A 20,635-nucleotide genomic window follows, 5' to 3' on the forward strand; every position below is an offset into this window, starting at 1 on the left:
ATAGTTTTGACAATATATTGAGGATCATGGATACGATTTGGAGGACAACGAACATAGCATTTACCATCACTTCCGAATCGGTTAAATTAGATTTATCACTCCATAACACGTTTTTCCAAAAACTTATATTTTTAGGTAGATGTTCTTTAATTAAAAGTAATTATTTTATGAGATTTCTCTTGGATACAAGTGGTTTTTTCCTAGTAATGCATCTACGAAGGTTTATTTCATTTAATTTACATCTTATGGTTCTAACTAACAAATCTATAGGCTATAGCTAGTAATGCTTCAAAATTTGCTGCCTAATTTGTTGAGCAAAAAAAAAAGGAGTTATTTTGCTTGTGTGTTGAATAATTTTATCCATTCTCTTTGTGTTTTTTTTTTGGAGGTGCTCCAATTGTATTTGATCCACTGTCTGCATGTGTATATAGACTTATCGCACTGTAGACGAGTTTCCTTGAGCACCTTAGACTCTAATTTCTGTTATAATAATGTCTTCATTTTGCATCTCAATTATTAAAGAATGACTTTCTGGACTGCAGTGTTTTTTCTACCCATTAAAAAAATATATAATTAAATGTTTTAAATAACAAATAGAGTTACTTGCTAGTTAATTTTCTTTCAGAGAAAATAAATGAACGCAGAAAGAACGTGTATGTACATTCAGTCAAATGGTAAAATAGAACCAACAAGTCAACAAAAAAATACCTTTTTTTGGGCATATTTCTTTTGTTGTTTCCAAATACTTTTTCGATAAACCTTCATTTCACGATTTTGTTTAACTTTTGATAAAAATGAGTAAAATTTAGAAGTGTGTTATTGATATGGCCGCCACTGCAGGTAATATTTTTTAGTTTTTCGATAATCTACTTAATATATTTTTGTCTATCAACTACCAGATATCTAAAACACATACCGTATTTTTCTTATTAATTTTTTAATATTTTTTGAGGGTAATAGTTCCATTGATTCTATGTAGGAGCGACCACTAGCTATTTCTTTTTAAGTCGATATTTTCCTGTCCTTTAGTCTTCTGGGAATTTCCGAGTTTGTAGCATCTTGGATACCTACGGGAAGTAGTGCAATGCCGACTTCCGTATTTTTACAAAAGAAGGGAAATTGAATAGTGATTTTTTAAATTCGAGTTTACGTTGATTAAGACAAAACTCCCATGTCGATACGTTGAAAATAATTTATTAAATATTCTAATTTAAGAGATAATATAGTTCATTTCAAATAATTAATAAATTTACTTAATTATTAACAAAGAGCTTGGTTCTAGCCCTAGATACGTCGTTTTTGATTACACAACGCGTCATTATCACAAACATATCGTTGCTCGTATTTCGGTAATCGCGCGGCACGTTGTGGCTTATCACACATTGATTTTTACATTACGTATGTTTTATATTATTTATATTAATTTTATCTTTGTCAGGCAGGCACAAAAATTAAAGAAAACTTGAGAAAAATCGAACCGAAAAAATGGTTTATTATGAGGCACCAGTTCTAATCAAATTTAGTTTTATAAATTAATGTTATAAGTACCCTCTGGCAGCCAATACTGCTTTATCTTTTTAACGATGTACAAGAAATAATTAATGCATTTCTTTCCTTGGCCGTACTTGCAACTATCGGTTTTCTTCGTCAGTCTCTATATCTTCCCCAACTTTCACACACTAAAATAATCCTCATTAATATTTCAATTCGTTATTCACGTTGACTCACTTACATCCACAATACTGATTCTGGGATTTTCTAAAGTCAGCTCCGGATAGATCCAAGGCTTGTTCTTCGGATTGGGCTGTAGAGCTTTCCAATGCTCGTACCCTTCTGCGGCTTTCTTCAATTGCTTCACCACCTTAGGGGCAAACTTTTGCGTTATTTTATTGACCAGCCACGAGGGTAGTTTGCCTTTGGGATCCGTTTGTGAGATGTAACCGAGGAAACAACCGGGATGTCTATTCCTCACTATAAAACCCGTTAGATAGGACACGGCCCTGAAAGACAAATTTCTTTGAAATGTCCAATTTATCGTAAGTCAGAGCGTTGCTCAGCTGGTTTCTATGAACTCTATCTTCAGGGTAAAGTCTCTAAGTTAGTAAAGTCTTATAGTATTTTGGTTTATTGGTCATAAGCGTGTTGTATGGGCCAAAAAATGTCGCCATTTTTACCTTACAAAACTTTTTCGAGGAGGGTAATCTTTGTGGTCGACTGAGTGGTTGATAATCAGCTTTTCATCTCCCAAGTCAAGCCATGACCTCTGTAGGACGAAGTCTCTGTTTTTCACAGGGGCAGGGCAAGATACTGAAATTTTTTTAAGTTTTAGAGAAGTAGACATTTAAAGTGTATTTGAGCCTACGGGCATAATATCCAACGTCATTGTTCGGATTTAGATAGCCGATTTCAATTGAGGCCATCATGTGCTCGTCCCACTTTTTGCGGTAGTCCGGGTCGTGCAGTACATCGAACATCGTGTTGGCACTTACGTCTTTGAATACTGAGTGGACTTTGACCATTCTGAAGCTCGTTGTTGCAGTTCCTTTGGTCCATACCTATGAATATAGATTAGAAAAATCTTAATATACACAGAGCTGTGTGAGATATCATCGAAAAGTATCTGGGTAGTTCAGGCGATTTGTTCTGGAAACACCTCCAGGTACCTAATTTAATAAATATTTTGATAGAAAAGTATCTAAGACAAAAGATACTTTAAAATTATCGTGAAAAGAAAGGTGTACGTATAAATGTGGCGTGCTTTTAATGAGGTTTTTTTCACGTTTTTGGATGCGGTAAACCCCCTCATCAGATTTGTAGAGAATTCACCACTAAAAATTGACATTTTCCTTTAAAGCGAAATTCTTCCTTCCCAGCGAATCACAAAACTAACAGCCAATGTATGTCGTGGCTGTACTAATATTGGATGCATCAAGAGTACTGTTCAAAATATTTTGCATGTCCATCAGAAACTCATCCAGAAATCCCTCAGAATGTGCTCCTATAGTGGTTAGTCGAGGTGACCACTGATCATCAATTATTAAAGTGGCTCATGACCTCAGTGGCTTTGTGTCTCGATGGCTTTCCTAACAAACTAGTCTTTTGGAATGTCGCTGCGACTGACTGCATCTTTGGAGAACGAATGTCATGCATGGGATGCTTTTGGTTAGCCTCGATTTGTCCCAGCAGGGTGCTGCATATTCACGCAAGCAGTAACCAATCCGACTATGCGTAAAAAATTGACGAAACAAGAGACATAGCCTGAAGCTTCAGTGACTACTGCCGATAGCTTCAGTTTCCAGCCCTGATTAACATAAGGGAAAGGTATAGAAGGAAGACATAGAAGAAAAGGGGGAAACATGTAAAGTACATCATTATGACTCGAACGTTAAATGTAAATCCCAAAGACCGCAACACTGGGGATCTAAGACGTGAGGGTCATAAGTTATATACAGGGTGGTACAAATGAGTGCTAGAGGATAAAAAAATAGAACGATTAATTGGGTTCATTCACATGTAATTTTTAGTCAGTATTTTTAGTAAACCACTCACAAACGTTGAAAAATAAAAAATAATACAAAATTGTACAGCATCTCTAATGTCCGTTCAATTCATGTTACATTTAAGTAAGTTCGTCCTTCAGACACGCTAAAATTATTAGTATATCCGAACGTTATTTACGCTATCATGTTATATAAACAATGCTGGTAAATGGCGTAATTATTATGGGTTTCAGTGCAAAGGAACTTTTAAACATGGGTTGAATCATCACGCTGGAAATCATTGTTGCGAAACGCAGTTGTATTTTTATAACAAGTTTTTTTGCTCGGCAGACAGTGAATTGATAAATATAGAAAATTTAATCTGAACTTCTATGTGCAGTTTTCTACTAAACATTTTCGAAATCCCTTTGCATCTTGAGCAGTTACCTTTATATCTTCCGAATGGCTATCGTATTCCAACTTCCATCCCTCGTGGTCGTCCACTAACCATTTTAGCGTGCAGAAATCGTTGTCTTCTGCGATCTTTACAACTCCTACTTCCATTGTATTCTGTAATAAAATAGAAACTCCAGTTATCAAAATGCGTTATTGCTCACAGTTGAGCAGTTTTCAAAGAATTGAGTGGCATTAGGCCAATTGCGTTTCCTTCGAACCCTTAACTCCTACACCATATTTTTTACGAGGTACACATTTGAAGCTTTATCAGATAGAATTTGTTACGTTTATTATATGAAAGATATACGTGATAAAAGTCTTTGAAAGTAAAGAGAGAGGTGAGGTCAACGAACAAAACATTACGTGAAAATTAAAAAAAATTCGCAATTGTTACTGCGATCTCATGAGTTCAAAGGCGTACGTAAAAGTTTGAATTTTGAGTTTCTCAATATGGTGAGGTAAATACGGTTTGAATGACATGCAATTGTGTTGCCGGGGCACACTTGAATATTTTTAAGGGGAACGAAAGTACGGTTTAAAATTTAGGAAATTCCGACTGGTTTCTGAAATAATCGAGAAGAAACGAATAAGAATATACACTATCTCTTTATAGGCACTTTTTGAAGAAAGATAAAACCATGGGGCTTCAAAAATTGAATAAAAAATCAAAAATAATTACAAATAGCTGACAAGCAATTAAACTTTCGAAAATGCAGTCTTAGATAGCTTTCGCTACCCATATTACCACACTAAGTGAGCAGTTGTGCGGGTACCTAAATTCGCCAAATTCTAAATGATGAAAGACAAGGCTTTAGCAACATGGTATTGTCTTCGCTTATTTTCTCTATTCATTAGATTATAGTTAAGTCTTGTGAAAAAATTATATGTGTATACGATTTATTTAAACCTTAAATATTCTTATTGAACGTAGCTTATTTTGCTATCAGATACCTGCCCCCTATACACATAAAATGCGTAATTCTATTACATTCCATTTTCATCTTGTGCTTCTCCGGTTTACGTAACATCTAAATTTGCTCGAGAGCTTTTAAGACTTCGCTAGTAAAGTGGGCTAAATTGTTAATTAATTTCCTTACTAAACTTACCACTGTTAACCCTGTTGTTAATAATATCAAAAGCGAATTCGTAGAAAATTGATTGGAATTTGATCATTGTTTTTAAATCATCCTTGTCACATCAGAAAGTTTTTGCTGAAACCGCTTTTCTTTTTACGAAATATCGGCCGCAATTCGTCTATCACATCACTACCAAGAATTTTTTAAATTAAAGATCTAACTGGTAATTTCACAATTGGTGCAGAGATTACACCTTGAGGTACAAATAATAGATCGGTATTCGGAAAAAATCACATCTTATCACCCGCACTAGCCTACTGCCAATCTAACTTTGGAGTAAGCTAAACCATGGAAGGTTTATTCGAAGTCATGCAGCTTTAATAAGCGACGTGATTGGACTCGAGTGACGTCAGAAATTGGGACGAAAACGTGTAAAACGGCGCCGACGCCGCCGTCTGGCGTCGCGGTGCGGATTGCGGGTGGAAAGGCCAAAATTTGGAGCGGTCGCCTACATTGCGTCATGCCGTATTGTGTCCACAAAGGTTGATTGTCCTTTTATTTATACGAGGGAAGTAGAAGAAGAATAGGTATCATATTTTTATTATAATAATTATTACTTTCCATAGATTTACTATTAATACGTTTGTATAATGTATACAAAATCGATCATTAATTATCGACTGTACCGTTAAATTTTTCAGTTGTGTTTGTTTCGGTTTTCTGATTTTTTTTTACCCTGAAAGTATGCGGCTGATTAATCATTATAAACGATAAAATAAAATAATAATAATAAGAAGGAGAAGAAGAATAATTAATATCTAATAAAATGATAAATTATGGCTTACATTTTAGTATTTCTCTGAGTCATCAAAATGCCTTAAATCCGTGATAATCAGTTCCAGTCACGTGCACAGAGGCGAATCAGGCAGTAAGCACTCATAAACACAAAACAATAATTACTGTTCTGTATCAAAATGTCAATCAAAGCGAATTTCCCTGCGGGGGTGAGTCCTCTCACTATGTGCGTATCAATCTTGCTTTATCACTCACTATCGTATGATCAAATACTCATAAATTCACAATATGCACCATGAAATGTAAATATATGTGCATTCTTTATAATCATTCAGTTACTTTGATATCTTTATTCTCGATAGCTAACTTGAGTACCCTAAAGTTGTAAGGAGTGTGTCTTCCGTTTTATTTATATATAATTTCCGGAGGCGGATTAACGAAGTATTCGCAATACTTAGGAGCAATGACGTTTTTTTACGTCAGTATTTCTTAAGAAGATGACGTCAGAAAAAGCATAAAACGTAGGATCTAATACATTTTTTATATGCATCCTTTTCCAGTTATTTCATGGATTGTATTGACTTCAGCGAGTACATATTAGTTACAGTTCCAGAATTACAATAATACATGGATTGTCCGGCTGAAAAATCGGGTTTCTCCTAAGTATTTAACGAGAATCACTTAAGAACAGTTTTTAAAAGCGTTGAAGACATATCGTACCAATTCGAATGTTTTTTTTGCTCTATAAAGATCTTCAATATTAATGTTGGTAAATTATTAATTAAAATAATGATAATAATGGGAAAAAACATGGGAAATGAATTGAGGTATTACAATATTACGTATGCAAAAGGAATACAAACTTATATACACGTATACAAAAAGAAAGAATATATATACTATATATACATATATATCAATTACCTTTTGAATTAGTATTGAAATATATGAGGAATCCATCTTACCATTTGTTGTACTAAAGCAACTTTCGGTATTAGCTCTTCAACAATTTGTTCACGAGACGTTTTTCTTGAACCCCTGTTTTTCGACTCGAATGGCGTTTTGAGAATTTTTGTACTTTATTTGGGATACCCTATAGATGAAAAAACAGAGTAGTATCTCAAACAAGGTGAAAATAATTATATCAGTTAATAGGGATTAAGTCTAGATATGACCTTTCCTTCCGATATGTAACATATGGAACATAAATGAAATAATTTTTTTGTGATGTTAAGAGATGAATTTAGATTTGGTCCTAAATAAGTAGTAAGAAATGAAAAATAATCTTTTCTGCTATATGCAGGGCCGATCTTAGTTAGGCTGGCACCCAGGGCGAAATTTTTAATCACCCTACCCCCAAGAAAAACAGCCGACCAAGAAAGTTCGCCGCCTTTACTGGTCGGTCGCCCTAGGCCGTCGCCCAACTTTGCCCTTCCACAAAGCCAATACTAACTATATGATACAATTATTACTCTTACCAACAACTTATTACCAAAAATTTCAGCCTGCCAAACATTTTATCCAATATAGATCTGATTGTCTTTTTGTGTATGTATGAAGTTATCCGATGATGTTGAGCAAGTCTTGATTAAATTGAAGATTTACAGCATTATCGATAATAGTTTTTATTAGAGCTTTTGACGTGGCAATTTTTTAGGTATTTCATTGCACACCTTATGGTTTTTCTTCCATTTTTACGTGAGTAGCATTTTCCACAACACCATTTTATTACTATATATTCCTTGGAACTGATATTTACACTTGAAAATTTATCTCAAACTTAACCTTTTTGAGTCGCGAAACCGTGGGTCTTTGACACACATGCAACACATTTTCAATAAATTGTCAACTAGAAAATTAACTCACTGCCACATAACAGGTGGTATTTAATGTGATTAGATAGGTGCGAAGAGGAATAGAGATGTATGTTATCGTGGAAAGCTACGGTAAAACGTTAATTAAATAACAAAGTTGTAGGGAAATCAGTATTGGCAAAACTAACCAATGATGTACCCGAATTTCATTTATTCTATGGATATTATCCTCTATGGATAAGACCTTCCATTCTTTAATTTTTTGGTAAATACGTATATAGAAAGGCCAACTAGTGTAGATGCGTCGTTTCTGAGAAATATTTATTGTTCATAATATAATTTCACCATGCCCCCCTGAAGTCAGTAAAAAATTACAAATCAAAGAGGCAACGTAAATATTTCGCCGACTGTTCGCTATTTGGGATTCGCCGAATGCCGCACGTTTACGTGCGCCTTAGACAAACTATGGTGGCTTGAAACAACTATTTAGCTATCGAGTGGGGAAATTTGTGCTTTGCACCACTTCAGAGCTTACCGAACTTCTCTGCTTATCATTTTTCGTTATAGGACTCTGGCGGTAGTCTACGGTAAAGAATTACTTCTCGCACTTGATAAGTAAATAGTTAGTAATATAAGTATTAACTGACCAAATGTCGAGTTATTTAAGCCGTGGCAAGTTTATCTGATAGTTTCAACAGAAATGCCACAACGATCCGGTGACTTTTACTAAAATTTTGCCAGCTTTTCAGTAATTTGGCTCTCAAAGTGTTTAAGCAATTAAACTTTTAAGCCCAAAGGAATTCTGTGTTATCTTCATTACTAATAGGAAAAACACTCGAAAGCTTTATGGAACCAGCAGCAGAGCGCTTTAAACTCCCTATTTATCTTACTTTTAGAGATAACAGAACCAATAAAGTTAGGCAAACAAACGTTATAAGGATTAAATAATTGTTTATGTTGAGCAACCAGAAAACTATGACCAAATGAAGTATGTTTTAATTAAGTTTTGCTGTTATACGCTTCTGATTTTGCACAAACCGTAACTGAGCCGTTTGATTTTCAACAGATAAAATTGTGTTGAAGTGGTTCATCTAAACAAATGGTTTTGGAAACTTCTTACATATCTCATTGAGACTTACCATAATGTAGGTACCGTAAAAGTTACATATCGCAGCGATATATTTTCCGGCGCTACTAATTCTCGTGCACTGCATAATGCTTGAAATATGTTTTGTTCCATTTAGAGCAATTAACCCATATCCCATCTGTAACTTAAACAAATATATTTTGATTGTGAAGTTTTATGGTGAGGAGAGATAAACAGAAAAATAATTAAGCTGGAGACATGTGCCCAATTTTGTCTGATTGCTAGCTTTAAGGTGTTAGGTGGCTCAATTGATTGGCTTGGATAGGGCTCTAAGGGTATAGATTTTTTAATTGAAAAGAGTGATCGTTCCTCTAAAAAAGTATTTAAATATAATAGAAAATAAAAGTGTAGTAAATTACATATATATAGTGTTCCGAGTTATAAAAAATCTTGGCTTGCCATAGAATGCAGGTGGTTGCCCCTGTATAAATAAAAAACAGTCAGAGTTGTCGAATTTGACACATGAGCAAGGCTAGAAATTTAGCGCATTGCTAAAAAGATTGACATTTACTGAACCTTTAGCCTCACTCATGTATCAAATTCGGGCGCTCTGTTACCGTTCATTATTTATATGAGGGAAAAACTTTTGCATTCAAGGGGGACCCAAAATTTAAATAAGTTCGAATAATATATTCGACCCATTTATTTCAGAAAATGACAGAAGATTCAAATATGGAACTTTCTCCTCTGCTTCAAGAGAAAATAAATGAATGGATTAGGTGGGATAAAAACGAAACAACCACAGCAGCTCTACAAAAACTAATCGATGCCAAGGATATTAAACAAATTGAGAAAATCATGGTTAGTCGTATAAAATTTGGCACGGCAGGGCTGAGGTTAGTTTTAAGGAAACTGGCTCCTTTTAAAGGTTATTAGGGTTACATTTCTCCTTATTTTAGGGGTAAAATGGGCTTGGGGTATGGCAATATCAACGATTTGGTCATTATACAAACGGCCCAGGGTTGGCTTAAATTCTTAGAAGTCGAAAGGGAGCAACTACTTAAGAATAACGGGATTGTGGTGGGATATGATGGGAGACATAACAGCAGAAGGTAAATTTACCATGAGTTTGTTTATGCTTTTCAATGCTGGTATTATCCTAGAGGTTTAATTCAATAACGATATATTCATATACCTATTTAATTAATTTAATTTAATTTAACATATTGTTAAATTAGTAACTATTTCTGGAAAATATACAGGACGTTTCAGAATTATGGTATCAAATTTCCAGGGATTATTCAATCGAACAATAGAAGACATTTGACTATAAGAACCTATGTCCCGAAATGTCTCTTTAAGGTGCCATGGCCAATAATTTAAGACAGTTTAGTACAAAAACGTGTTTTATAAAATTTTAGTATGTTTCATTTAAATATGTTTGTACAAAATAATACTACAGTAATTGTTCAAAATGTTCTTGAACTTGAATGCACCTATTTAAATGACGTACATGATTTTTGCTGACTTGGCTAAAAATTTGATAATCGTTTTGAATAACTTCAAATGTAGCAGTAATTCATGCAATTAGGTCTTGTTCTGTTTTCACTGGCAGTTCATAAACCGGAGACTCTATATGTTTCCGCAGAAGGGAATCTAATACTTTTAAATCGGGACCTAGGGGGCTACGGAACTGGACCATCTTTGCCGATCCAATGTGGTCTGAAATGATGAAGTTTAAGGAAGATATTTTTAACAATTACTTGAGTATTATTTTTGTACAAACAAATTAAAATAGAATGTACTAAAATTCGATAAAACACATTTTTCACTTAGGTATTTAAAAATATCGAAAAGCTGTAGCTCTTTAGGGAGGAATTTCCGGATGTGGGTTCTTATATTCAAAAGTTTCTCATTGTTGTTCCTAGAAGTTTAATCTCTTAGTTCTGAATCATCCTGTATATCTAGGTTTCAAACTAAACATGTGATGATAAGCTCGCAAGAGTTCGAATCGGACCAAATCTGCCTTTCAAAACCCAAAATAAAAAAGGGAGAAGGAAGCCTAAGTACACCCCTAGTACTACCTCAATCCCAACTAATGAGAAAAAGACTAGATTTCATTTTGTTAAATAAATAATTATTTACTAAAGAATTCCAATGTTTTGGGTGCACTGCAACCATTGCGTCCCGGTATTTCCCTGAAACCTTAAATTAATAAAAATCTGGAAAATAGGTATTTTCTAGTTTCCCTTTTCACAGGTGGGCTGAATTAACCGCATCCGTATTTGCACATTCCGGCTACATAGTGAAGTTATTAGGAAAAGTATGTCCAACTCCTTTCATCTCTTATGCCATAGGAAAATTTAAATGTGCTGGCGGTGCTATGATTACCGCATCCCATAATCCAAAAGATGATAATGGATATAAGGTAAATATGTATAGTACATCTGTGTTCCATTAAATAGATAGTTCAAGTATATTGCTATTTACTTAACAGGTTATTTAAATATTCATTAATTAGCCGAGTTTATTAATTTTATCCTGGGTATACTCATTAGTAAGTAACATAAAAAAAATCATTCTGTTTTCACCATTTATGTATCTCCCAAAAATACTTCTTGGATTCTATAGAAATTTGCATTAAAACGGTTGGTGGGGTGATCATGAAGACTATCAATTTCGTCTTTATAACAAGGATTTGCAATCCCGTTCTTTAGGTCTACGACTCAAATGCCTGCCAAATAATCAACCCTGTAGACAAGAAAATTCAGTTATTAATTTTGGAAAATTTGGAGCCTTGGCATACTTCCTGGGACCAGTCAATTTTGCAATCCACTTCACTGATATCTAATCCTCTGGCGCAGTTGACTGAAGATTACATTAAACTGGTTTCTGGTACCATTTTGGAGCCGTTTAAAGAAGTTAATCGTCAAAGTGAACTAATCTTTACGTATACTGCGATGCATGGAGTTGGATATCCTTATATTAAAGGTGTTCTGGATGCTGTTGGAGTGAAAATGTTACCAGTGGAGGAGCAGAAAGATCCAGATCCGGAATTTCCAACAGTAAAGTAAATTGTTTGATATTGTAGATTTGTTTGGATTTCGTTTATGTTATGAGAATAAGTTTAAGAGAAATTTTAGGTTTTTTGCTAATATTTTATTTTTCAGAATTCCAAATCCTGAAGAGGGAGAGAGTTGTTTAAATTTAGCATTCAAAGCTGCAGACAAAAATGGAAGCCTTCTGGTGATTGCAAATGATCCAGATGCTGATCGCTTTGCTTTCGCCGAAAAGAATAAAGTGTAGGTAACATTTCCTGTTTAATTAATGAGATTTTTTACTTAGAACAAATTGGAACAACCCATTGAGAACACCATACCTGAGATGAAATGTGCGGGATCTAATGTTTGACTTGACAAGACTTCAACACCCCAACACCATTGAGCAATGTTAGATTCTATCTAGTTCTCTTAGGTTCTATTTGCCGATTTATGTTTATATGAAGTTTTTACCTATTTTTTTCTAAATCTAATTTTGAAACACCCGGTACAATGACTCATGGCCATAACAAATGTGCTTTCCTTCGTTCGTTTGGCAAAAAAATAAGCAACGTTCGCGATGAACCACATCCTCATATCTGAAATAATAAATGACATACCCCGTAAATACACCGAAAACAGGACATTCGGTACACACAAATTCCCTTGGGATTTTCCAAACAATAAACGTTCTGATTTGTCTTTAGAACAGGCAATTGGCGGGTGTTTACTGGGAACGAACTAGGGGCTTTATTTGGCTGGTGGATGCTCTATTGCCACCAAATCCGAAATCCGACTGAAGCAATGGAAAATATTTACATGATGTCCAGTACTGTTAGTTCGATGATTTTGAAGACAATGGCAAAGAAACACGGATTTAACTTCCTGGAAACTTTGACGGGATTTAAGTGGATGGGTGGGTATGAATTAAATAGTATCGTGGCAAAAAAAACGTTTCTAATCAAGTCAATCTATTTAGGTAATAAAGTAATTGAGCTTCACGAGCAGCACAAGAGGGTCTTGCTAGGATACGAAGCCGAAATTGGATATATGTGTGTTCCGCAAATATTGGATAAAGATGGAGTCTCTGCTGCTGCCCACTACACCACATTATGTTCGTTCGTTTATAGGTAAATTTGTATTATTCACTATCCAACCTGTTGGAGCAGTACCATGCGTTTCTTCAGCCAAGGAAAACAAGTCCATCAGAAGCTGGAGGAAATATACAATACTTATGGCTATCATATATGCAGGAACGCATACTTTTCATGCAGCGATCATAAAATCATCAAAGGTATATTTGAAAGGATTCGGAATTTTAATGGAAACAGTTCTGTAAGAAATTTTTTTAATCTGATAATGCGTTATACAAACTGTTAATCTATGTAGTATCCCAGTGGGATCCTCAACGATAAATATAAAGTGATATGTGTTAGAGATCTAACTACTGGATATGATAGCAGTGAGCCGGATAAGAAAGCCAAATTGCCTCTTTCGCCAGAAATGGTTACGTTTACTTTTGATAATGGTTTCATTATTACCTTGAGGACGAGTGGAACCGAGAATAAAATAAAATACTATTCGGAAATATGTGCGGATTCTGATATAAAGTATGTATATATTTGATGGTATTTTGTCATATGAAAGCAAAATACGCCTGTTTATTGTCTATTTCATATTGATGTATACATTTACATTCACAAAAGAGCATCATAAAGGGCTCTTTATGATCCAATAGGGCATAAAATAAATTAAGGAATGATTTATTTTAATTTGCAGAGATGAGAAAACAATCAGGAACACGTTCAATCTAATGGTTGATGAAGTTTTAGCAATATTCTTACAGCCTATTGAAAATGGTTTACTATAGGCCAATGAAACATGGTTATACTATCTTATGAATTTAAATATAAAAAATATACTAGTATTACTTTAAAGTATTTCATTTTTAACAATCCATATATGTATTAAGTTTCCGACACCGTTTTCTATTGGAAAATATAATGAAGGTTAGGCGGCGGACTTTCCTGATCGGCGGTGTTTCTTAGAGGTAAGGGGGCGGTGATAAAAAATTTCGTCCAGGGCACCGGATTTGGTGACGACGGCCCTGGTGGTGCCATACTACTTTATTGACACTCGGTAACAAAGAACACATTATTTAGCACTAGTTTTCTCCATGGAAAACTCTATGATGGTGGATCCGCATTTGCGTAACTGCGGTTCTGGTAAGTTCTGGTAGGTATGTATATATTATATATACATACATATAAACAATTTTTATTCCCTAAGGAAAAGGCTATCGACCATTTGGTATTTCTGCCATTGTTACAATAGTTTCTCTAATGGTATGTTGTTTTACTCAAATGTTACATAAAAGTAATTGAAACAGAGGTTGAAATAATTCTAGATTTGCTCAAAATGCTCCCGTAGATTGGATGAGAGGAAGAGGAAGCGAGATTGTCTTGTTTGTCTTGTTTGCCTTGTTTGTCTTGTCAGGCAAAGTGGGTTTACTATGTTTATTTATATTTAGAACAGAAATTCAATTGCATTCCCATAAGAGAAATGTTAAAAATATGTGTCGAAAGGAGACCTGAAAACAGCAATAAATTTCACCTCTTCTCAAATTATGTTAACTTATTCTTAAGGGACAACTTATTAGGGTGCTGTTAACTTTCACATCAAACAAGTTCCATGGAAACAAATCATCTGACAAATACTTAGGCTCTATTAGCTTGCAGCTAAAGTTACCAGCACATTAATAATTTGACCCTTATATAATGCTTTTTAATAAAGTACAAGATTTGCGACTTCCAGTAAAACGATATGAGTGTACCTGTCTAACAGAATTTTGCGTTAAACGCTTTTCAAAATTGTAAACCTATGATCTTTGCTTTGGTTAAAAGAAAAGGAATTTAAACAAATTCCTCTTTAAACAGGTATACTAATAATATTATCTTATCAAACGATATTATATGCTGCAAAGGACGAATGACTTGGCGAATGATTTGTATATTAATCTGGGAACTGGTGTAGGTACTAAAGTGCAATCATTCTTCAATGTATATTGCGAATTAATTATTATAATTTTTCGTAATGGCTCAGGATCGTAAATCGCATTATCGTAACATTTCAAGGGTTGATTTTTCTAGACCCAGCGCAATTGATCCAAGCTCAATATCCTACAAATTGTTTACCAAAAACAGCAGCCCAAAATATACCATTTTAACGGAAGAAAATATTGAATTGGCTGAATTTGGCAACGATGCAAAAACCATAGTTCTGATGCATGGGTGGGCCTCCAGTGACGCTTCCCCATGGTAAGATCCATAGTAAAATTTACCCAAGGATATATCTTTTTTTTTGTAATATCGAAGGTTCAACCCACTTAAAGACGCATATTTATCTTACGCCAATCACAACGTTATTTTCATTGACTGGTCAAAATACGCAAATATGTCTTACGGACAGTCCTGCGCCAATGTCCAACCAGTTGGAGAATTTATTGCCAACTTTTTGATAAGATGTGGCGTTCCGTCCCAAAACCTTCATTTGATTGGTGGGTTGTTACATTCTTGAGTCAAATTAACTCTTGATGAAAATTTCCTTTGTTAATATAACATTCGATAGGCCATTCGTTGGGATCTCAACTAGCAGCATTTATCGGAAAGGCATATAAAAAGAAAAGCGGCAAGAAGATTGGCAGGATTACCGGTTTAGATCCCGCAGGACCTTCGTGGTCAAATGAAAGCATGACTGAAGAAGAACGTCTCAATGAGCAAGGTTTCAATATAAAGACAATCACATTTTTATTTACCTAAGTACTGTAAATTTTCAGATGCAAATTTTGTCGATGTCGTCCATACAGACATCCAAATTTATGGATTCACTTATCCATGTGGTCACGTGGACTTTTATCCCAATGGAGGCACCAATCAGCCCGGGTGTCCTGATGACGACCAAAACGGTAAATGAATTTGAATAACTTCGCAAGATTCGGCTATTTTAATGAATTTTATAGAAAACTGCAACCATCATCGTGCCACCAAGATTTTTATTGAATCCGTTAACAAGAAAGTTGAAGCTTCAGAAGTTGACTTTAAGGAGGATGATGAATTTAATGTTTTTTTAACTCCTAAAAAAACTAAGTTTCAAGTCGCAGTATTTGGAGAACATGTAGATACATCAGTCCGAGGGGTGTTCTATTTTGAAACTAACCGTTCTGAGCCGTTCCTTTGAAGAATTTGGTGTGGGATTAGAGAAGAATGAAGATTGAAAAATAAACTTTATATTAATTAATGTGAAAAAATACATTCAACAAAGGAAACTAAAAAAATCTTTTAACTTCCTATTGAAATCTTCTAAAAAGTCTATATTTCTCGAGCCTGAATTCTTGAAATGATATGATTTGAATCCCAAAGCATATGGAGGCTGATCTGCAGTTTCTAGGTAATAAATTCCTCTAGTCCTAAAACATATATGTGCCAATTAATTATTCTTGTTATGAAAAAAAAGTGGTGAGAAGCTACAAATTCTAGAAAACAGTTTACTTACAGAGAATAGACATTTTCACCCATAATTGCCATATTATTTTCAACTCCATTACAAAGCCCCAATACATAGTTGGCAATATTGTCGCATTTCCTTGCAATGAAAGAGTTACCTCCTAAAACTGAGTTTCTTATTGATTCTGAGAAATATAAACCGGCCATTATGTGACTACATAAAGGTGGATCTGAAAGAAAAATTTAATTTCATTGAAGTTCTGTTAAAATATTCCAGGAAGATTATCATGAGTAGTAATAAAACGTGAAAAATACGTCATGTTATTGCCAGCAATTAAGTTATGTCGTATATATGGGCCAGAGCAATCACGTGAATATAACTTTATATGAACCACGTCAGTACCATGTTCATTCGATCGAAACAAAAAGAATAAATTACCAAATAATCAAGGACGCAAAGGATGAGTGTTAATTATTTCAAAAATGTTGTATCTTCAAATCTTTGCACAGCATATCTGCATCCTTTACGACTCACATTTCTTTGATAGACAAGAAGGCTGCAAAGATCCTCCATTGACGTAAAAATCTACATGCCCTGTGGCCTCCAATTTTCCAAATGTTCCAGCACTGGTATGAATCACATCTACGAAATCAGCGTCGCTTTTGTCAAGTTTCCAGTCATTCTTCAAGGTAGCGAAGAAGGGTAAAGCAGGGTCCAATCCTAAACACAACTTATATTTGATAATCCATACACTGTCTCATTAAAGATTTGTTTTTACCGGTGATTCGATAAAACGAGGCTCCTAAAGCCTTTTGTAAGTTATTTCCAGCCAGTCCGGATACATGAGCTCCTAAACTGAAGCCGACCACATGCATCGTTTGTGGGTTCATTCCCAGAGGTATAAGGCCTATCATTAGTAAGGAAATGCATTGGGCTACGTACCATGTATTCAAGTAAGCAGTGGTGTAACATGGGATCTGTGCTAAAGACTCCCAATCCACTGAAAAGGACATCAGACAGATTTTCTAATCAAATGCGGTGGTTAAACAGGTTTCGTTTGTTAATTATTTAAACATTGAAATTAAATTTGAATTTAAACTTTATTTTATAGCTCAGTTAACAAAGGGGTCTAGAAATCCACTATGGTTGCTGTTTAGTTATACATTTTAAGTAGTACCAGTGGTGATCTTTTTTCTGGTATTACCCTGATTTGTTTTGTGGTTACCGATTCTTTCTTGGGCGAGAGTTCTATTTTACAATTAGTGGTGGATCAAAGTGGACCTCCAAGCATAGTACTGAACTGCCTGGTTATATTTCCACCACTGATGGGTATAAAATCTTGTAAGTTTGTGCCTCTTTTTTTGTAGACTCATCAAATTGTAAGTATTCGCCGAATAAGAATACATTTCGTGATTAAAGAAATTATCGTCTTTGTTGTATAGAAAGCGTGAATGGTTTTAGCTAAAAGCAAGTTCATTTGGTCGAGATTTGGTTAGCAATTAACATTTTCATTAAATTATTTAAGTTTTGTATAAAAAATGTTAATTACCTATTATCACGTTGTACCCCACGTCCTGGTATGCTCTGGTCACATTGCTCGTACTTGTATCAATGTCCAAACCTCCGTATCCATGAACGACTACTTTAGTAGGAATCTAAAAAATTCTTAGTATTTTTCTAGAATTTTTTTATCAACTGAAAAATTCTTTACAAATGGGTTGTATTCAAGGGGCAATTCCGGATTCAAAGGATCTAAATCGTAAAGACGACTTTCATTTTCGTGAGGTAGCGATAGGGTGAACCTCACAGCCTCTGTATGAGTGCATCTCTCATACAAGTAAATGGGACAACTACCGATATAAAAGTGAAATGATTCCGCAACATTTAGACAACCTTAAAGAGTAATTGTTTATCAATGATTTGTTAATTACAGGTCCAAAACTTACCAATTTGTATGTATAAAATTGATAACAAAAAGTCTGTGACACTAACACTACCCATCATTCACTAGAATCTTCGCATTAGTCTCGCATTAATCCACTTCCATTCCCGGTTTCTGTCCATTTATGACTGATTTTTGTTCGCCCATGTTGGCGTAATAACATGCCCCGTTAGGGATAAAGCGCAGATGAACTTCCAAGACACCAGTTCTAATATGACAAAAGAAAGGTTTCTTTTTCTGCCTATATTGTTAATGGTACTTTTCATCCATGTACGGCGTTTAATGAGTTTAAGCCCTAATGGTATACCTACTCGCCAACTTGTGCTATTAACACAATATTCCTTGAATTAAAAAAAACTTTCGACTGATTATCACATGCACTGAGAATTATAGAAATATGCCACTTTATTCCGAACTTCGACTGGCACTCTTTTTGGAAGGTGAAAAGAAGAAAGTCCATTAACTTAAAGGTGACAATAACGAACTAACAATGAGTCCACTTTATGTTTAAGGAACGCCTACCATGTGCACTTCTCTGATACTATAAAACAAATCGACTATACAGGGAGCAGTGAAAACAAAAATTCAAACTTTAGTCCATCTGCACTTATGAAAGAACAACAATAAAACGAATATTCTCTTTGATTATTGAGGATAAATCAGCACAATGATATTGAGCCCTCGACTATTTCGTGAAAAAACTAACAGTCAACTTTCGTTGTAAACTTAACGCGACCCCGTATAATGATACACTTGATCGAATAACTAGAAGAAATCTAATTGATATTCCTCACATGTCATTGTTACCAATTCACAGCCGAAAACAAGGTGGCCCAAAACAATTTGGTAATGAAATTGATGGTGGCGCAACTGGAACTCGTTTGATAATAATATTTTTCATTATGTCATCCATTTTTTGCATTATTATTCTGAACTTTAATAATTTAATACTGTCTCTTAATGTGATTCACTTTGGCGCAACTGTGAGTGGAATATAAATTGGCGATATCTGTTCTGATGCGTGTTATATGTCCGAAGGAAATAGTTATTGTTGTCGATATTATGTCATAATGAGTTTGATTTTTATCTGTTCGATTGCGGCAAAACTACATTAATATTTATGTATTGCAAACATGTTGCTTGCTGGTCGTTTCTATAGATCAATCTTAAATAATAGGTAAATACGTACCAACTCAATTAAAAACATTTTTCCAATATTATTTTGAATTCGGTTAAACACATTTGATATCACATGTAGAAATTTTGTTTTGAAATTGATTCTAAAAGACAACAGACGACTTAACTATATATAGGCCAACAGTTTTTCCAGAGCTAAATCCAACAGACTAAATAAAAAGAAAAAAAATTAATCGTAACTTTTGTTTAATCTGAATATTTTCTAGACGTCCTATACTAAGGAAGCTAAGAGCAGCAAAGAATTTTCAGTTTTTGATCTGATCTGACAATCAAACATTACGGAGCTTTTGTGACGTGAGAACTTCTGGTTTGAGGCGAAATTCGTGCATTTATTAATAGTTTTTCCACTTTTTTTCTCACTTTTTTTTGCCGAGAGCTTTAGAGTTCTGAAACATATTTTTGTCCCTTAAATAGACGACTTCTTTTAATCTGGTTTTTCACCTCGCTTGTAAAAAAACTATAAAAACGCACCCAAACAAATCAGAGATTTTGCGCAAACGCAAAAACTGGACAACATTTCCACGTGGTTGGGAAAACTTGCGATTTCATCGAGCCCACCTGTCTGTTGTGCGAGAGTCGTGTAGAGCGCGAGTTTCCTTCGTCTTCTGAGGTGAAAAACCGCTTTACTCTAACGAAACTCCCGGGCTTTAAAACCGTGTGACGGCAATTTTCGAAGGGCTTTTAAAAACTCTCGAGTTGACGTTAAAAGGGTTTTATTTTCAAGTGCGGTGCTTAAATGGTTAAAAACTGTGCTTTTAACAGTTTTGTCTGTGCGAAAATTGTGGTATATCTGTGGGTACAGCTAACGGTAAGTTTTTTTTACATAATTACTTGGACTTAGATCCAAATTATCCTACGGAAACGATCTCTTTGGAGAACTTAACAGCACTCCAATTTTTTCGCCCTTAAAGGCTGGTTATTTGTGGGTGGTATCGTCCTGTTTTATTAAATAGAACTATTTTAACTCGCGTTAACAACTTTTGAGGTTTCTTACCACCGGTTCAAAATCTGTTTTTAGCAGAGTCATAATTGTTATGCACGCGTGATTGACATGATGTGAACGCTCTTTGTAATATCGAGGAGTTTGTTTGGTTTTTGAACTATTTCTGCCTCCTTAAATAAATATTTAGAATTTGGTTCTTTAGCTCAGAATCGGAAATAAACCAAACAAGTTTTATAACATCACAAATAGATAGAATTTGTTGTTATTTATCGCTCATAGCTGCTCATGTATGTTTTGAAATATTC

At 34.7% G+C, this 20,635-nt stretch overlaps 4 protein-coding genes across 8 annotated transcripts; 2 read left to right on the forward strand and 2 right to left on the reverse strand.

Moving 5' to 3' along the window:
• Positions 1-1,179: 1,179 nt before the first annotated feature.
• LOC136409822 (START domain-containing protein 10-like) lies at positions 1,180-8,881 on the reverse strand. Of its 4 annotated transcripts, none has more exons than XM_066391625.1 (6): positions 8,760-8,881; positions 3,927-4,049; positions 2,363-2,555; positions 2,175-2,307; positions 1,733-2,000; positions 1,180-1,679 (listed from the first exon to the last, which is right to left on the reverse strand). In XM_066391625.1, the coding sequence occupies exons 1-6, from the start codon at positions 8,832-8,834 to the stop codon at positions 1,632-1,634; spliced, it is 840 nt and encodes a 279-aa protein (XP_066247722.1). In that variant the 5' UTR covers positions 8,835-8,881; the 3' UTR covers positions 1,180-1,631. The 4 variants fall into 4 exon arrangements, with proteins under 4 accessions (XP_066247722.1, XP_066247721.1, XP_066247724.1 ...); XM_066391624.1 differs by having other exon boundaries at positions 8,774-8,869; XM_066391627.1 differs by lacking the exon at positions 8,760-8,881 and adding an exon at positions 7,285-7,446 and having other exon boundaries at positions 1,181-1,679.
• Positions 8,583-13,712, forward strand: LOC136409820 (phosphopentomutase-like). The gene is made up of 11 exons (XM_066391622.1): positions 8,583-8,608; positions 9,419-9,603; positions 9,667-9,819; positions 10,967-11,135; positions 11,425-11,777; positions 11,878-12,009; positions 12,453-12,661; positions 12,725-12,875; positions 12,933-13,080; positions 13,135-13,355; positions 13,525-13,712. The coding sequence occupies exons 2-11, from the start codon at positions 9,422-9,424 to the stop codon at positions 13,613-13,615; spliced, it is 1,809 nt and encodes a 602-aa protein (XP_066247719.1). The 5' UTR covers positions 8,583-8,608; positions 9,419-9,421; the 3' UTR covers positions 13,616-13,712.
• A 1,032-nt stretch (positions 13,713-14,744) lies between these two features.
• On the forward strand, positions 14,745-16,022 carry LOC136409781 (lipase member H-A-like). 2 transcript variants are annotated; one of them, XM_066391561.1, is made up of 6 exons: positions 14,758-14,835; positions 14,895-15,062; positions 15,120-15,301; positions 15,373-15,525; positions 15,581-15,709; positions 15,764-16,022. In XM_066391561.1, exons 2-6 carry the CDS (start codon positions 15,028-15,030, stop codon positions 15,979-15,981), a joined length of 717 nt encoding a protein of 238 aa, XP_066247658.1. In that variant the 5' UTR covers positions 14,758-14,835; positions 14,895-15,027; the 3' UTR covers positions 15,982-16,022. The 2 variants fall into 2 exon arrangements, with proteins under 2 accessions (XP_066247657.1, XP_066247658.1); XM_066391560.1 differs by having other exon boundaries at positions 14,745-15,062.
• A 29-nt stretch (positions 16,023-16,051) lies between these two features.
• LOC136409777 (phospholipase A1-like) lies at positions 16,052-18,791 on the reverse strand. Its single transcript, XM_066391550.1, has 8 exons — positions 18,502-18,791; positions 18,195-18,398; positions 17,960-18,141; positions 17,798-17,903; positions 17,027-17,248; positions 16,783-16,968; positions 16,297-16,477; positions 16,052-16,210 (listed from the first exon to the last, which is right to left on the reverse strand). Exons 2-8 carry the CDS (start codon positions 18,250-18,252, stop codon positions 16,057-16,059), a joined length of 1,089 nt encoding a protein of 362 aa, XP_066247647.1. The 5' UTR covers positions 18,253-18,398; positions 18,502-18,791; the 3' UTR covers positions 16,052-16,056.
• Positions 18,792-20,635: the final 1,844 nt, after the last annotated feature.

This window comes from Euwallacea similis, chromosome 7 (genome assembly GCF_039881205.1).
Source record: "Euwallacea similis isolate ESF13 chromosome 7, ESF131.1, whole genome shotgun sequence".
NCBI classification, from domain to species: Eukaryota; Metazoa; Arthropoda; class Insecta; order Coleoptera; family Curculionidae; genus Euwallacea; species Euwallacea similis.

What these genes read in the sequence shown, in the direction of transcription:
- LOC136409777 (XM_066391550.1), bottom strand. Translation starts at nt 18,252, where the DNA reads ATGATGGGTAGTGTTAGTGTCACAGACTTTTTGTTATCAATTTTATAC. An exon ending in CTCGTTTTATCGAATCACCG is followed by an intron (nt 16,969 to 17,026) that starts GTAAAAACAAAT and finishes AGTTGTGTTTAG; the next exon opens with GATTGGACCCTGCTTTACCC. An exon ending in TTCTTGTCTATCAAAGAAAT is followed by an intron (nt 16,478 to 16,782) that starts GTGAGTCGTAAA and finishes TTTTTCTTTCAG; the next exon opens with ATCCACCTTTATGTAGTCAC.
- LOC136409820 (XM_066391622.1), top strand. Translation starts at nt 9,422, where the DNA reads ATGACAGAAGATTCAAATATGGAACTTTCTCCTCTGCTTCAAGAGAAA. An exon ending in GGGAGACATAACAGCAGAAG is followed by an intron (nt 9,820 to 10,966) that starts GTAAATTTACCA and finishes CCCTTTTCACAG; the next exon opens with GTGGGCTGAATTAACCGCAT. An exon ending in CCGGAATTTCCAACAGTAAA is followed by an intron (nt 11,778 to 11,877) that starts GTAAATTGTTTG and finishes TTTATTTTTCAG; the next exon opens with AATTCCAAATCCTGAAGAGG.
- LOC136409781 (XM_066391560.1), top strand. Translation starts at nt 14,839, where the DNA reads ATGGCTCAGGATCGTAAATCGCATTATCGTAACATTTCAAGGGTTGAT. An exon ending in TCCAGTGACGCTTCCCCATG is followed by an intron (nt 15,063 to 15,119) that starts GTAAGATCCATA and finishes GTAATATCGAAG; the next exon opens with GTTCAACCCACTTAAAGACG. An exon ending in CCAAAACCTTCATTTGATTG is followed by an intron (nt 15,302 to 15,372) that starts GTGGGTTGTTAC and finishes AACATTCGATAG; the next exon opens with GCCATTCGTTGGGATCTCAA.
- LOC136409822 (XM_066391624.1), bottom strand. Translation starts at nt 8,860, where the DNA reads ATGGAACAAAACATATTTCAAGCATTATGCAGTGCACGAGAATTAGTA. An exon ending in TGCGATATGTAACTTTTACG is followed by an intron (nt 4,050 to 8,773) that starts GTACCTACATTA and finishes ATTTTATTACAG; the next exon opens with AATACAATGGAAGTAGGAGT. An exon ending in TGACGTTGGATATTATGCCC is followed by an intron (nt 2,308 to 2,362) that starts GTAGGCTCAAAT and finishes AAAAAATTTCAG; the next exon opens with TATCTTGCCCTGCCCCTGTG.